The sequence below is a fragment of the Solanum pennellii genome, chromosome 12 (assembly GCF_001406875.1).
Source record: "Solanum pennellii chromosome 12, SPENNV200".
Lineage (NCBI taxonomy): Eukaryota > Viridiplantae > Streptophyta > Magnoliopsida > Solanales > Solanaceae > Solanum > Solanum pennellii.
The window spans coordinates 5,828,809-5,846,307 of record NC_028648.1 but is presented as its reverse complement, the minus strand read 5'-3'; the positions used below and the strand labels follow the sequence as shown (position 1 = coordinate 5,846,307).

The 17,499-nt window shown below is 31.0% G+C and overlaps 2 protein-coding genes across 2 annotated transcripts; both read left to right on the top strand.

The window, feature by feature from the left end:
* The first annotated feature begins 801 nt into the window (after window positions 1-801).
* LOC107005682 (cellulose synthase-like protein G3) lies at window positions 802-9,219 on the top strand. Its single transcript, XM_015204327.2, has 6 exons — window positions 802-1,570; window positions 5,234-5,383; window positions 6,138-6,263; window positions 6,998-7,438; window positions 7,650-7,997; window positions 8,384-9,219. Exons 1-6 carry the CDS (start codon window positions 998-1,000, stop codon window positions 8,930-8,932), a joined length of 2,187 nt encoding a protein of 728 aa, XP_015059813.1. The 5' UTR covers window positions 802-997; the 3' UTR covers window positions 8,933-9,219.
* Window positions 9,220-13,808: 4,589 nt separating this feature from the next.
* Window positions 13,809-15,676, top strand: LOC114075218. Its single transcript, XM_027913567.1, has 2 exons — window positions 13,809-14,892; window positions 15,210-15,676. Exons 1-2 carry the CDS (start codon window positions 13,809-13,811, stop codon window positions 15,242-15,244), a joined length of 1,119 nt encoding a protein of 372 aa, XP_027769368.1. The 3' UTR covers window positions 15,245-15,676.
* The last annotated feature ends 1,823 nt before the right edge of the window (window positions 15,677-17,499 follow it).

The window sequence follows — 17,499 nt, the reverse complement described above, 5'->3', positions numbered from 1 at the left end:
GATATATTATACATTAGAAAAATGGAAACTGATTAGATGTCAGCTTTGGAAAGATAAAAAAGATATTACTTTCTCTGTTTCAAAAAGAGTGATTTACTTTGATTTAACACAAAATTTAAAAATATAAAGAAAAATTTTGAATCTTGTCATCCTAAATAAAGTTATGTACAATTTTTTTTTTAATCTTATAGCTTTTAACATGCAACGAAATAGTTACAAAAAAAAATCATTATTTTTTGAAATAAAAAAAAGAAGATCATTAATATATGATTATATACATAGTATCCTATTAGTTGATATTTAATATTTGGTATCAAAGAATAAATAATTATTATTAAGACTAAAATATGAAATAAAATTAATTACATTTTCTTAATAAATTAAAAAACACAAATAAAAACTTTTTTTTTAAAAAACGATGAACAAGTAAAAATAGAAACATTATTGTCTACGACATACGTATGTTTGTCGTGCTCCAATCATGACTTACTATAGTCGTGCTCATGTACGGAACTAGTAAGAATCTATAGATTTTTACTTAAACTTGGTAAAAAGTTATATTTTTATATATAAGTAAAATTATATTTTATGTATACATTGAAATTTTTGAATCCTTCAATTTTTTCCTTATGCGTTTGTGCTGATGCTCCTTTTCACGATCGTATTTATTCCGCGAGGTACCTTATAACTCCACGAACACACAAGCTTATTGTGCTGCTAAATTAACTTGCGCAGACTCTTTATTTTTAACATTATATTTATAAATATTATTTTTAGAAAATCTAACACGCACATGTTCAATGAAATTATCCTTTTGTCTCGAATTTGAAAAATAAATTCATTTTAAAATAATGTTGTGCCCACTTTATATATGCCTGTCTGCTGTTTTTCTCCATTGCAAATCTAATTAGCCCTGCATCCAATAGGGATGCTGTTTATCCAACTTTTGAACTAATAATTACAGAGTGTGAACTTTCTATTTTGTTCAAATTAGAAAATGGAGGAATCTTCATCTTCTCTTCACTCTCTGAAAGTGATGTACGGACGCAAATTGCTCAATCGAATATTTTCATCAGTATACGGATTTGCCATTATAGCTTTGTTCTACCATCACTTGTTCACATTAACCGCAGTTCCCCTGCCCGGCCTGTCAATTTTCATGTTGGTATCGGATTTTATTCTAGCATTCATGTGGTTCACATCGCAGTCATTCTTCATAAACCCAGTTACTCGTCAACAGTTCCCCGAGAAACTCAAACAATGGGTGGATAATAAGGATTTTCCGGCGATTGATGTATTTATATGTACGGCGGATCCGTTTAAGGAACCGCCGTTGACTACTGTTAACACTGTTTTATCTGTTTTGGCTTATGATTATCCGACGGAGAAACTTTCGGTTTATGTATCCGATGACGGAGGATCGAAGCTTATTTTGTTTGCTTTAATGGAAGCGGCGGGATTTGCTCGGAGTTGGGTGCCTTATTGCCGGGAAAATAAAATCGAGCAGAGATGCCCGGAGGAGTATTTCCGGCGAAATCATACTATAACTTCTCAATTTCAGATTATTGAGGTAATTAAAAGCATTATGATTAAATAATTTACTATTTTATATACTATCTCAATATTTTTATTTGTTATGTTGCGGTCAATTTAGTTAATTTTTAAAATTAAATTAGATTAAATAAATTTGATATTTTAAATATTTAAAAATTATATAAAAGATACTGTAATGAAAAATGCATCTTGAAATATTAGACAAAATTCTTATAATTTAACTTTAAAAATAGTAATCATGACAATTAAATATGAATGAAAAAAGTGTCTTTATTGCTTTCTCTGTAATTTTAGAAAATCAATTTAAAGTTAAATTAAATTATCGCATTTCGATATTTTAAATAACGTTTTTAAAATATTTAAAAATACATAATAAGTATCATAAATTATAACTTTTTGAATATATTAATATTATAGAAATAAATAACTAAATAAAATAATTTATAAAGACAATTAAATAAAGTAATTTATAACCATACACATGTGTATTAGGTCACAATTTACGTGAAGTGTTCGACTTTTTCACAAATTTAATAATGGAATGGAAATATTGATAACTTAATTTTAACAAATTATGAATATTTTATGCAACTATATATGGTCTCATTGAAAATAAAAGGTAAAGCTAAAATTTAAATTAACTTTTTTTATTTATATCTCAATTTATGTGAAATATTTTGAATTTTGATATTTATACAAGTTTATTTTTTATCGTAAAATTTTTATATATCTTTTAAATATTTTGAATTATTAATTATTGTGAGTTATAATACTTTTTACATAGTAAACACATATATAAATTTCATTTTAATCAATGTGAAGATTTATGAATAAATTATCATCAAATTTAAGCTGTTTGAATCTCAAGAAGTAAAATTAATTATATAAATTGAAACAAAAAAATATTTAATTTTTTATCAGACTTAAAAAGTATACATATACATTAACATAAAATATTTAATATAAGGAGAATAAATTGAAAAATGAAAAAAGAAAAAAATGGCAGATGGCAGATGGTTGGGACCAGCTAGTTTTCGTTGAACTTTTTTTGTTTGTTTGACTAACTAAAATTTTAACGTAATTTTATAAATAAAATTTTCAAAAAATAAATATTAGGACATATTGATATAATTTTATAAATAAAGATCGAAAAAATTGAATGCAAAGAGACTCTTTCAGTTAGATCTTATTTTTTAAGTTAAATTAAGTCAGCAAAGAATTTACAATTTCTCATATTATATTTTTCTTCTCAATTTTATATATTTAGAATCTTCTGATTGAAAATAAGTTATTTTAAAATTAATTATTTTAAAATAAATTATTACAAAATAAGTTATTTTATAATAAAATTATAATAACTTATTTCATTATTGAAATATAAATAATATAATAAATAATCCTAAAATTACTTAATACGTCTAATTAAATATAAGATAAAATAATCCTACCATTAAACGATTCACGAATCTCCTATCCTATGTCGACTATAATCACACTAGTCAAACAATTAGAGGTCATCATTGAAAATGGTATTAGATTCTCTTTGATTATAATATAATGTTTTGACGTGCCAAAGAAAAGTAGGAAAATGCCCAAATCAATTTTCAAATAATTTTTTACCTACCGACACTTTAGGACACAAAAATCAATACGAAATAAATTGTGCTTAGTAGGAATTTGGCCATGCGATACCATATCATGATATGGTATCAGCGTTTGGATGATTACATCTCATGATTTCATATCATGAGATGTCATTCCATATTCTCCAAAAATCATGATATGAAATTATATGGGAATACCATATTATGATTTGAGATATTTTAATACAAAAATTGATCCACAAGCTTATATTTTGTTAAAACAATCCCCATTTATGTTTACTAACCATTTATTTCACATGTAAATAAAATTTATAATTACATCATTACTTTTTAAGATTTATTATTATCACCGACATAAAATTTATTATTCTCATCAAAATATAGTACCTTTAACTCACGCTTCACGATTGTTGAGTACTAAAATCTTGAAGAGCCCGTGAAAGGTGTTGTGTTTTTACTCAAATTTATTGACGAGAAGTGAAAGTTAGGTTGAAACAGTTATTTAAGTGGAGAACAAATATCTTTGTAATAATTTATTATGCAATTTTATAATTTTTTTATTTGATAAGATTTAATAAACGGTTAGGGCTATTTAGTTGTTTTAGAACTTATGAAACTTTTATGTTTATGAGAAAATATATTACACCGAAATTTCACATCGCATGTCCAAATAAAACTTCAATTTCATCTCATGATTTCATATGATACCATATCATGATTCCGTATCATCATACCATGTTGTATGCCCAAACGGGCCCTCGTATAAACAGAATTGGAGGCATTTTGCCCTATCTTTTCATAATTTCAATTTTTTTATAGATTTTGAAAAATAATAAAAAGATATTCTTTTATTTAAAATTACTTGCATAAAAAATAACTACGATTTTTAATATCAGTTTTTATTTTGAAAATTTAAAAAAAATCAAATTTCAAATTTCACAATAAAATATGCCTGAATACGTATGGACTAAAACAAACCCTTGTAGAAGTAATTTTCAATAGCGATTGTTACATTAAATCAGAGCAATTCCTATGTCATAATCTGTAACTTAATGTATATTTTAATCTTGCACTATAAGATCGTTTGATAGAGTGTAAAAGATAATGTGTAAAACAATACGTGTAAGCAACACTTGTATTAGCGATACAATGTATTAGTTATGTTTGCATTAATTGTACATAGATTATTTTTATGCATTGTTTAGTTTGCATTAAAAATAACATGCATTACACAAAAAGAATATTTACAAAGATATCCTCCATTATTATGGTGGAAAGATGTGAAAAAGGTTTTGTGGGGCAATTAGGTTTTTAATCATGTTAATACATGCATTATAATCATTGCTAATTAATATTGATGATATAAGTAATACACACCTTAATACACAATCACTACAACAAAAGCAACTTTTAGTGGCAATAGAAAGACACATTAATAAACAGTATTAAAGTATATATCGGCATTAGTTAAATGTCATTATATCCCATGTCGCTAAAGGCTTTAGGGACATATATAAAGAGTGTTAATTTTCGTTGAAAATACATATTTAGCGACATTTTTAGCGGCAATTGAGCTATTACGATTAATTAATTGCCGCTAAAGATTATTTTTGATATAGTGAATAGAGTGTATAACTAATGACTGCATTAGTTATACTTAGGTTGAGAAAAAATACCAAGCAAGGTACTTGTAATATACAACGCTAATGCATTTATTATTTTTTGTAATGCACTCTACCAAACAACCCTACTCGAAGAAACTAGATTAAAAGAGAAGCAAGATTTCTTTTAAATGAAAAGTGCAACAATTATTATGTTCTTAATAAAAGCTTCGAACATTAATGTAGAAATAATTATTATGCAATTCATTATTAGAAAATAAGAAATAGTGACAGATAAAATTTAATAATTTAACAAGAAAAATTTCATGCTAATATCATTAAACTACATATTATATTATACACGAATTCAAATGAATTGGATCAAGTAACTTATGAATATCAAAAAGTTAAGTAATATGCATTAATGTTATGTATTTTCTAACTTTTAATTTATGTCATGATGTGATCATGTAGAATTTGTACATGGACATGAAGATGAGGATAGAGAATATTGTTGAGAGAGGTGAGGTTGTTGATGAGTGTATTAGTGACCCACAACAACATCAAGCTTTTAGCAAATGGACCAAAGGATTCACTCCCAAAGATCATCCTGCTATAATCCAGGTCTACACTTTATTTTCTCCAAATCCCATTTTATATCACGAGACTTTACTGAATATGTCTTTGTGTCAGATTATGTGGCACTATATATTGTCGTTGATGCACATTTGATATCATATGTGGTTTACTGTGTTTGGGTGATCTCATATTGTTGTTATTATTACGATTCCTTGCATATATATTTCATATTACTTTGCTATTAATTGTCATATTTTCTCCATTATCATTTTCATTATCAGATCCCCTCCACTCCTCGTATAATTATTATTTTGATTCGCTTGAATCGAGGTTTTTTCAGAAATATCTAGTCCGTCTCAAAGAAATAATGTTAACGCTTGTGTATACTTTATTTTCTTCAAACCCCATTTTATATTATACGATTTTCACTAAATATGTTGTTGTATCAGATGATTTGGCATAATATATTGTTGTTGATGCACATAAAATTGAACTTTTTAGTTTCAAAATCATTTGGCACTCAACCATGTACCAACACAAGGTGCAATTTGTGCTTAGGAAGCTAATAATCAATTTGGCACATAGTTTACAAGCTAACATAACAATAATGTATTAGAAAAAATACAATCTTTTGTAAAGGTCACAATCCTTCGTAAAAATCACCATCTTTCATTTCCTATTCTACCTTTTTAACCCAACATAATGTACCTCTAGAGGGGTGTTAAATGAGGTGGACCTAATCCTTTCTTAGTAGGGACAAGAAAAACTTGTATTTGACTTTTGCTACTCTTTTAAACAGGTATTATTGGAAAGTGACAAAGATAAAGACATCAAAGGTTACTCAATTCCAAATCTCATTTATGTATCTAGAGAGAAAAGCACAACCTCACTTCATCATTTCAAGGCTGGGGCACTCAATGCTTTGGTAAGAAACAAATGAAAAGCCCATTTTTATTTGTAGCATTGTGATCATTGATACTCCTTTGTTCTTGAGTGGTTAAGATATTTTTCATGAGGTTTTTAATTACTTTACATTTTTTTAACGAGAATAGTTTGAAAATAATTAAACGAATAAAAATGAAAAGTAGCCTTTAATTTATTTACTTTAATATTCTTCTTAAGGAGTGTATCATACCTCCAACTAGGGGCAAAGCTAGCTTGAAACCAAGGGTTGATGCGAACCTTTTTCGATGGCATTAAATATACAGATTAACAAAGAGTGTTAAACCTTTTACTAGCATTAGTTAATTGCCAGTGGATCTAATGTTGTTAAAGACTTTAAGGACGTATAAAAAGAGTACTAATTGCTGCTAAAAGTACATATTTAGTGACAATTATGCTATTGCCGTCAATTAATTACTACTAAAGATCATTTTTGATTTAGTGTTTTTTTTTATTTAGTGTTTTCATGTATATATAGTAGACATTGAACCCCCTTTCGACTAGTTCAAGCGTTTATTTCTTCAAATTTTAAATCTTCTTAGTGAATATTCTGACTTCGCTACTGTCCCCAACAATTCACTTAATATGAACTATAGGGAATAAAGAAAACATGCCTTGTTAGTCTCCACCGTCTCAAATTACTTGTCATATTTCACATCACCATATAATGAATTGACATACTATGATGTTTGATTTTGTTTTTCTTCAATCTTTCAGGTCAGAGTCTCAGAAGCAATGACAAATGCACCAATAATTCTGACTCTTGATTGTGACATGTACTCAAATGATCCTCAAACACCTCAGCGCGTCCTTTGTTACTTTTGTGATCCTTCAATTAGGTCTAAATTAGGGTATGTTCAATTCCCTCAACGATATCATGGACTCAACGACGCTGATTTATATGGTGGTGATAATGTACGTACATTCCGAATTTCACCTTCAGGCTTGGATGGTCTTGGTGGCCCTGATAACTGTGGAACTGGCTGTTTTTTCAATCGTAGTGCTCTTTATGGCAGCCCATCATCAGTTACATCACTAGAACACTCTAGAGATAGCCATACTCGAAGTATGGCTATCTCCAGTGTGTCAGTCGTTGAGCTGGCTAGTCATGCTGCTAGCTGCAACTACGAGTACAACAACACCGAGTGGGGTACCAAGGTAAACTTTCTAAATAATAATCAAAAAGCATTATGTATGTTCTCTAACTTGTATTCGAAAATTACTTTATATGCTTATCGTTTTGTTTGAGTTGATTTCTGAGATAGTCACTCAACTTACGACAGAAAAATATTTTAGTTCAAAAATTCAAATGTAAGGGACTATTTTGGACCTTATCTAATGACAATTGCACGTATGATCGAATTTTCAGGTGGGGATCAAGTATGGAACACTTGTAGAAGACATATACACAGGTTATATGATGCATTGTGAAGGGTGGGATTCAATATTTTGCGATCCTGAAAGGCCTGCATTTTTAGGTGAAGTACCGATAAATTTAGATGATGTACTAAGCCAGGTTAAAAGATGGGCTTTTGGACACCTTGAAGTTTTATCCTGTAAACACAGTCCATTGACATTTGGAACCAAAGCTCTGGGAATTTTGAGGGCCAATTGCTACATACATTATGTTTTCTGGCCATTTTGGTGCATACCCGTCACTCTATATGCTTGCGTTCCACAACTAAGCCTCCTCAACAATATCTCCATCTTTCCCAAGGTACAAAATCTGAAATTCTCGTAGCCTGTTTGGTCAAACTTTTGAAATCTGCTTATTCAGTAAGAAGTGCTTTTGTGCGTAACAGTTTGTGTTTGACTGATTAGTTTGAAAAGATACTTCCGTCAGTAGTAAAACAGTAAGTTATGTTTGATCAAGGTTCCAAAAGTACTTTTGAGAAAAAACTACTTCGTCAAGTTTCTCAAAAACTACTTTTGCTACTACTCAAAAGTATTTATTTTCCCTTTAAAGCATGGACAAACACCGTAACTTTCTAAAATAAGCACTTTTAACTTCGCAAAAGCTTGACCATACACGCTAGCCTAGTTACCTCAATATGCTCATTTCATTCAATTGAGATTATAACTCTTTTTTTGAACTTGTGACAGGTTTCTGATCCATGGTTCTTCTTGTATGTCTTCCTATTCTTTGGAGCCTATGCACATGATTTTGTACAGTTCATATTGTTCAAAGGTACAACGAAAAGGTGGTGGAACGACCAGAGAATGTGGTACGTGAAGGCATTGTCACCTTTTCTTTTCGCCTCAATAGAGTACCTAACGAAAAAGTTAGGGATCACGACAAAAGGATTCAACGTTACAAACAAAGTAGCAGGGCAGGATGAAAGGAAAATGTATGATCAAAGCGTCTTCTCATTTGGAATTCCTTCACCTATGTTTGTGCCATTAGCAACAGTATCGATCATCAATCTAATAGCATTTGTCAAAGGAATCGAGACAGTAATCTTTAGGATGGAAAGTTTAGACGAGTTATTCATCCAACTGTTCATTGCTGGATTTGCAGTTGTCAATTGCTTGCCGATTTACGAGGCAATGTTACTTAGATCTGATCATGGCAAGATGCCTAAGAAGATAGTCATTACTTCCTCTGTTCTTGCTGGAGTGCTCTGCATTGCATTTTCCTTATTTGTAAGTTGAAGTTGCCGTAGTTGTAAAAGATAATGTCAACAAATTTAGTTGAAATTCCCCATGTTGGTGGGGTGGGGCGCCCGTTGATAATAAAAAGACGATGAGTACACTGAGGAGGACATAAACCTTAACCTCGAAAACATGATGAAGAATATATAACAAGACTCGTTCTTGTGTTACACATGATAAAAAAAGAGGCTGTCTAACTTGGCGGACACCTCAATTAATATTCTTGTAAACTGATTCAAATAATGACTTACTTTGGTAAAAAATCGAATTACTTTTACTATGATCAATCATGTTTAAGTTTAACCGTGCTTTCTCAAACGCTGTGCAAAATGCATACCATGGCTGAGGTAAAATTACTTTTGGAAATTGAGTATTTGATAGGATATACTTACGTACCTGTTCAACTGCTCATTATATTCATGGAGAGAATTGAGGGGGAATTTGGTACAACTACAGAAGAGGTGTGGTTGAGACCATTGTTATTGCCACCAACAGAACACAAATGCTCAGGATAAAATGTGGGATACCATATAAATTTTATGGCTGGAGAGAAGTGTTTATTTATTAATAGGCATAATACATAAATGTACCCTTTAACTTGGTTTTAAATTACATTTATGCCCTTCAACTTTGGAATGTGCACAAATAGACAATTAAACTTGTATAAAGTTGAACAAATAAACACACATGTCATTTTTTTCCTACGTGGAGTTCTACGTGTATTGTGCCATGTAGGACTCATGTGTTTATTTATTTAAAAGTTGGATAGTTAGAGTGTCTGTTTGTGTATTATAAAAGTTGAAGGTCAAAGTAACATTTAAAGCCAAATTTAGAATTTAATATATGTATTATGCCTTTTTAATAATATGTATGTGTATTTATATAAGAGAGTAAACAATAAAGGAGGAAAGAATCAACTACAAAAGTATTGTGATCTTCTCCTAATCATAATAGAAATTAAATCACTAATAAGATACTAACACATCGAAGATAATATTAGTCAATTGAGTCAAGAGATATCACTAATAGATGGTGTGTGTTGGTTTGTTATGATAGTGGAGATGATTGTTAGTAGAATTGCATGCAGGAGTAGTTGTGGAGGTCGTTGAGATGACAACAAATTATGGCGATAATAGATATAATTATATTGTTGGAGGTAATATGTGTGATTGCGACATTAGTATTAGTGATGGTTGTTAATGGTGCTCGTGATTTTGATGGTAATGGTGGTTGTTGATTGACAACAGTAATGGTGGTTGACAATAATAGTAATGGTGAAAAAAATCATCTATACAAAATACCTTTTAATGATATCAAAACTTATTCAACATCTTAATCATTAAAACTTATTCCAATCAAATAAAATAAAATTTTAACATAAATGAATACATTTAATAATCTAAAATTTAATTTATTTAAATTCACTCATTCCCTAAATACAAATAAATAAGATAAAATTACACGGTTAAGCAAACTTATACAACTTAATTACTCATTATATCTATAGTTTGCTATAATTACCACTCACGACTAAGATTATACGTTAATTACATGGGTTGACCATGTTTGTATATGTATAATTCGCTAGAATATACAAATACATATGTACAATATACAATTATCTAACCGATATACATATACAATTCATCATTCTCCACTCTGCCCTTTCTCGCTTGCCTCTCTACTCCCTCTCCCAATCTCGCTCTTCTCTTTCCTCCCTCTCCCAATCTCGCTATCATATGTACAAATATGTATGTATAATATACAATTGTCTAACCGATATACATATACAATTCACCTCTCTCCCACTCTCTGCCCTCTCTCGCTTGCCGCTCTCCTCCCTCTCCCTATCTCGCTCGCCTCTCTCCTCCCTCTCCCAATCTCGCTCTCCATATATACAAATACATTTATATAATATACAATTATCTAACCGATATACATATACGATTTACCTCTCTCCAACTCTTTGCCCTCTCTCGCTCGCCGCTCCCAGTCGCTCGCCTCTATCCTTCCTATAACATGTAGCTACCAATTGTAATTATCAAACTATATCTATGGATAATAATTAAGCTATTTTTGAGTGATTATACGAGAAAGTTCTCCAAATAAATAGTGTCTAAATTGATTAGCGTAGGAAATCTCCTATTGCAAGAGAAATATTTAAAAAAGACAGTTTTTATCAAATAAAAAACATTCGGTAGATTGCACGCCACAACTCCTGTTTCCTAAATAAAATTCAAAACAATTGGAAAAAGAATTCATTGATAGTTTGTCCAAACTATGGTTAATAGTTTAGCTTAAAACGTCCCTATTATCTTTAATTAGGTAAAAAATCTATTGTTTTTTCTAATAAGCATACCATTATTTTTAACACATCTTTTTTTAATAAAAATATTATTTTAAAGAATATTTTTTTTTTCTTGCCAAGTCTTTTTAAATAATAAAAAAGTGAAAAATATTTTTTTCCTCTCCTTAATCTCATCTTATCAATTAAAATAAAATAATCTCATCTCATCAATTAAAATAAAATAATTGTATATAGTTTTTAATTGATTATATAAAGGCCTCACATTTAGAACTAATAATATTTTAAAGAATTTTTGTTATTGTTAGTCTAAATGAAATATTAATGATAAACTATTGTGTTCTTATATATATAACCTATATTATCGATTAATACATGTGATTATTTTATTTTAATTGATAAAATACATTAACAAAAAGATTATTTTATGCTTTCTTATTAGTTAAAGAGATTTTTAAAAATTAATAATAACAAAAAATATTATTTAAGAATAACTTTTTTTATTAGAAGAAAAAATTGTTTTTAAAAAAAATGCAATATTTTTTCTCTTATTTAAAAGAGACAGTTTCAAAGTTTCAACATATATGCTTAATGTAATTTATTTTTAAATCAAGGATATTCTAGTTATTTAACCTATAATTAATATGTGTTAGTTTGTATTACGTGTCATGTATTGTATCCTTTCAATAGACAAGTAGCATTTTTTTCATACTCGTATTATTCCTGTGTTCTGTCTGTGTCTCAATGTGCTCTCATCTCCATTTGCTCTCTTTTGTATATTTTTTTTTATCTTCTTTGGATTCTCTTCATCTTTGATAATTTCTTAGGAAAGAAGTCCCAATTTGATTATTGTGTCTCCAATTAAGCTTGATTGAGATACAAATTTGCAGAATTATTTTTTCCTCTTTTACATTAGAGAACTAGAATCCCTTGAATTTTGTAATGAATAATGTCGGAATTTTATTATTTACATCTCTTTGATGATTTTTTTTCTAAGTAATTTTTATTTGATCTCATAATTATTTTATTGTTGCGATTTTGAATTTGTGAAGTTGATTATTGATATTTTGTTATTTACCCTTGATTTTTCTTGGCAATTGCAGTTTTTACGGGCTAATTTTCTGTTCGTGTTACTATATAATATTTCAATTAGTAGGTACTATTTTCATATCAAAATTGGATTCGTACATATAGAGTATGTTTGTAATTTTGTATGTTAACCAGTGGTAAAAAGGTGGTGTTGAAAAATGTGTAATAAAACAAAAAAAATAGATCAAAGCTTGCCAAAAAACAGTGAAGATGAAACAAGCTAAGCGTTGTGAACTATAATACGATGCAAGCTGATCGATAAGGAAAAGATTTCCTTTGTTGAAGCACGAACAAATAAAGCTCAGTTGAATAGAACTTCAAACAAGGAAAATGATTGAGGACTTCAAAAAAGGTATAACACAGTTTTAGAAAATGAAAAAGAAAGTATAATTGAAGACTCAATCATTAGTCCTTTTGTATCATCTCAAATACTTCTCATATTTTAAGCTCAAACTCAAAGAAAATAATTAATTAGTACCTTAATGACTTGAGGAAGAACCTCATTAGAAGATAAAACACCACCAAAAGAATTGACAATTTGGTCAAAAATGACTCATCAAAGGTTGAGTAAATCCTTTGCATTAGTATTTAGTACTGCAATATAGCTAAGTAAAATTTAGGTGGTGAAGTGAAACTATATAGTTAAGTACTTCTCAAGCTAAATACCGAATCTTTTCTAAAATGGAGCTGGAATATTTAATTTTTAGCTTATAACTATTTTGTTTACAGATCAAATTTTTGCTTACAAATACAATTTACCTTTGTATTTTAATTTCATCGTGGAATATGGATAGAGACACCTTTTTGCTACGTTATCGAGGATATGATTGATTTATGTGTATTTTTTTATAAACTTAAAAAATCAAAATAATAAATCTTTACTTATATTTGCGCGTAACAACTAATCATGATTCAATCATTTTTTCAATCTAATATTTTCATGAATACTAATCTCTCTTCTCTAACCTAATGTAACAGATCTCAATGTTAGGATCAGAAGACCACATAACTAAGACTAAATCTTAGTTATCCTCCCGTACGAAGCATTCATTTTTTTTAATCATGTAAATGAAATGTACATACCTATTTTGTAACCTTGGCTCATTAGTAAATATTGGAATTACATAGTCCAATAAGTAGTTAAGCTTGTTAGTTGGTTAGGAGTCAGGAAAGTAGTTAGGCCACTTGTAGTTAGTTATAACTAACTAAAACTCCTAAAGTGTGAATACATATCATAATATGATTCCTATAAATAGGAACTAAAATTGTATTCAGTGCATATGAATAATACTCTCTATTTCTTCTTCTTCTTCTGGATTTTTTGTCTGTAAATTCCTTAGAGTTGCAGGGATCTGCAACAATGGAGTTTTAGCTCCATGATCATAAGAAATCTATTATGGTATCAGAGCAGGCGAAACTAGGACTAGATTGATTTCAAATTTTTCTTTCCGCAAAGTAATTTTTGAAGTTCAGATTACAGCCATGGCAGAACTCACTGTAGCAACACTTGGACATAATCATCCACTTCATCTGCAGCCTTCAGACATGCTTCGTGTAGCATTGATCACAACAAAACTCACAGGACTTGAGAATTATGGTCTTTGGAGCAGATCGATGAGATTAGCACTGTTGGTGAAAAATAATATAGGCTTCATAGATGGAACTTGCTTGAAGAGTATGTACAAGGATGAATTAGCAGTTCAATGGGAAAGATGCAATGCAGTGGTTTTTTCATGGATTAGTAGCACAGTAGCAAACAATATGTTGACAACAATAGTATATGCATCTAATGCAAAACGAGTTTGGAAAGATTTCAAGGAGAGGTTCAATAAGTCTAATCTCACTAGGATCTATCAACTCTGGACAGAAGTGGCCACATTAAAGCAAGGTACGGATTCTGTAACAGAGTATTATTCTAAATTGAGGGATTTATGGGATGAGTTTGATGTATTGGTACCCTCACCATCATGTAAATGTGATGATGCTAAGCCTTATATTGAGCATCTACATCAACAAAGATTGATGATGTTCTTGATGGGGTTCAATGAGTCTTTCAGTCATGTGAGAAGTGATTTGTTGCTGAAAAGTGAAGTACCTAGCATTAATCAAGCTTATGCAACTGTAATTCAAGAGGAAAGTCAAAGAGTATTAGGTGTAGTGGATTCAAACAAAGAGCCACTTACTATGATGGCAGGAAGAGGACAAGGACAAGGATTCAAAGGGAAGAAGGTGTTACCAGGCAATAACAATACTGGATGTGAGATTTGTGGTTTCAAAAATCATGTAACTGAAAAGTGTTACAAGCTGGTAGGCTATCCTTTTGACTTCAAGAGCAAGAGGAAGCAATCAGATTCTAGTGGATCATATCAGACCAATACTAAAGGTTTTAGATCACATGGATCTTACAACAGTAATGCTTACAACACTGGTAATTTCAAGCCATATGCTAACAATGCTTCAGTAGATAAACAGAAGGAGGAGTCTGAATTCACAAAGAAAGAGTACAATCAAATGAAGAATCTATTACACAACAAAGAACCAAGTGACTGCAAGGCTAACTTGACAGGTAATGTTTCTTTACAGACTAAATCCTCTGCATATGACTGGATAATTGATTCAGGAGCTACTCATCATGTTGCTTCATATGAGGAGCTCATGTATGAATTGAAAAACACAAGGAATGAACACTCGAGTACATTTTAGTTGCCAACAGGAAGTAGAGCTCAAGTGAAACATACAGGCAATTCAGTCATATTTGGAAATCAGACAGTGAAGGATGTACTTCATGTACCTGATTTTAAGTTCAATTTACTATCTGTGGCAAAATTCACCAAGGAATTATCTTGTAGTGTGAGTTTCTTTCCTCACTTTTGTATATAGCAGGAACTTTACAGTGGCAAGGTGATTGGGATTGGTAAAGAGGTGGATGGTTTATACTTACTACAAGGTACTATTAGAGCAAGGGTTAATTCAGCTTCAACATCAATAAAGGATGCAAGTTTGACTGACTTGTGGCACTTCAGACTTGGACATCCACCTATCAAGGTTATGGAACAAATACCTTCTCTTAAGAAGCACTTCAACATCACCACATACAGTTGCTGTCAGATATGTCCAGTGGCAAAACAAAGTAGATTGAGTTTTCCTACAAGTAATTCTAAGTCAACTCATATTTTTCAACTTCTTCATATTGATCTTTGGGGACCCTACAAAGTTCTTACCCATGATAATAAGCAATACTTTGTGACAATTGTTGATGATTTCAGTAGATTTACTTGGCTTTGTCTAATTCAGCACAAATCAGATGTGCACATTATATTGAAAGATTTTATGTTGATGGTTAATACACAGTTTGGTGTTAAAGTACAAGTTGTAAGAACTGATAATGGCACTGAGTTTTTTAACTATAAATGTAGTGTTTTGTTATCTTCTCTTGGAATAGTTCATCAAAGCTCATCAAAATAGTGTTGTTGAAAGAAAGCATAGACACATATTAAATGTAGCCAGAGCACTGAAGTTTCATAGTGAAATGCCTATCAGATTTTGGGGAAATTGTGTTAAAACTGCAGCTTATCTGATAAACAGAATGCCTACAACTGTACTACAAGGGAAGTCACCATATGAACTTCTATATAAACGAGCACCTAATCTAGAACATTTGAGGGCGTTTGGATGTTTATGTTTTGTATCAGTTTTGCCAAGGAGATATAAATTTGCTCCAAGAGCAAAAAGATCAGTCTTCATTGGTTACTCAGAGACACAAAAAGGATACAAAGTCATGGATTTGGAGACTCATGTTATATCAGTAAGAAGGGAGGTTACATTCATGGAGAATTCATTTCCTTTCAAAGATTTTATCACAGAAGAAGTATCATCATTCACAGATCATACTGTTCCTATACAAATGGACATGTTTGATCATGCAGATGTTAATATATCTCCAAATTTTGTAGATTCTGTTGATGAACATGTTGAGGAGACACTGATCAATCATATACAATCAGAAGTTGCACATCATGCTCCTTCTTTTGAGAATAATATGTTAGAGTCACAACATAATGATGTCACAAGTGATGGTAATCTTGCACCAGCTAGAAGGACTACCAGATCTTCTAAGCCTCCTCTTTGGCATAAGGACTACTTAGTTTCAACTAAGTCCATATGACTTGTTTATATCCTATTGCTAATAATTTGTCCTATGAACTCTTGACACCATCCTTTCATAGCTTTATCAAGGGATTCTCAGTTATAGTGGAACCCACCAGCTTCAAGGAAGCTTCCAAACATCAACAATGGGTGGATGCAATGCAATCTGAAGTAGCTGCTTTAGAGCAAAACAATACCTGGGCAATAGTGAATTTGCCATCTGGTAAACATCCTATTGGTTCAAAATGGGTTTATAAAGTTAAACTTAAGGCCTGTGGTGAGGTGGAAAGATACAAGGCTAGGTTGGTTGCCAAAAGCTATAATCAACAAGAAGGATTGGACTATCATGAAACTTTTTCTCCAGTGGCTAAAATGGTCACTGTGAGAACTGTGATCAGTGTTGTAGCATCCCATAGTTGGCCTCTTTTTCAAATGGATGTCCATAATGCTTTTCTTCAAGGTGATCTCACTGAAGAAGTATACATGGACTTGCCTCGGGATTTTAGAGGCAGGGGGAGAACAAAGTCTGTAAATTGTTGAAGTCTTTATATGGCTTGAAGCAAGCTTCTAGGCAATGGAACCTTAAGCTAACTGAGGCTCTAGTTATTGCTGGTTATTCTCAAAGTTCTTATGATCATTCTCTTTTCACAAAGAGAGTTGGAAGTAATATTGCAGCAGTGTTGATCTATGTAGATGATCTTCTTATAACTGGAAATAGTAGTGTTTTGATTCAGGATCTAAAGTGTAACGACCTGTTTAGTCGTTTTGAGTTGCAGATTTTATTTCTGGAAAAATTGGCTGAGACGACGGAACCCACGACGGACCGTCATGGGCACGACGGACCGTCGAGGGTGTCTCGTTCCACAACACTTAGAATTCTGAAATTTGGGTACTGAAATCGACTCTCTGAACTTGGCGACGGACCTGCAGGACGAACCGTCGTGGGCACGACGGACCGTCGCAGGTGTCTCGTTCCAAAACACTTAGACTTCTGAAATTTGGGTACTGAAATCGACTCTCTGAACTT

Coding starts and splice junctions, on each gene's coding strand:
- LOC107005682 (XM_015204327.2), top strand. CDS start 998: ATGGAGGAATCTTCATCTTCTCTTCACTCTCTGAAAGTGATGTACGGA. Junction 5,384..6,137: donor ATCATCCTGCTATAATCCAG/GTCTACACTTTA, acceptor TCTTTTAAACAG/GTATTATTGGAAAGTGACAA. Junction 7,439..7,649: donor ACACCGAGTGGGGTACCAAG/GTAAACTTTCTA, acceptor TCGAATTTTCAG/GTGGGGATCAAGTATGGAAC.
- LOC114075218 (XM_027913567.1), top strand. CDS start 13,809: ATGGCAGAACTCACTGTAGCAACACTTGGACATAATCATCCACTTCAT. Junction 14,893..15,209: donor CTGCAAGGCTAACTTGACAG/GTAATGTTTCTT, acceptor TGTATATAGCAG/GAACTTTACAGTGGCAAGGT.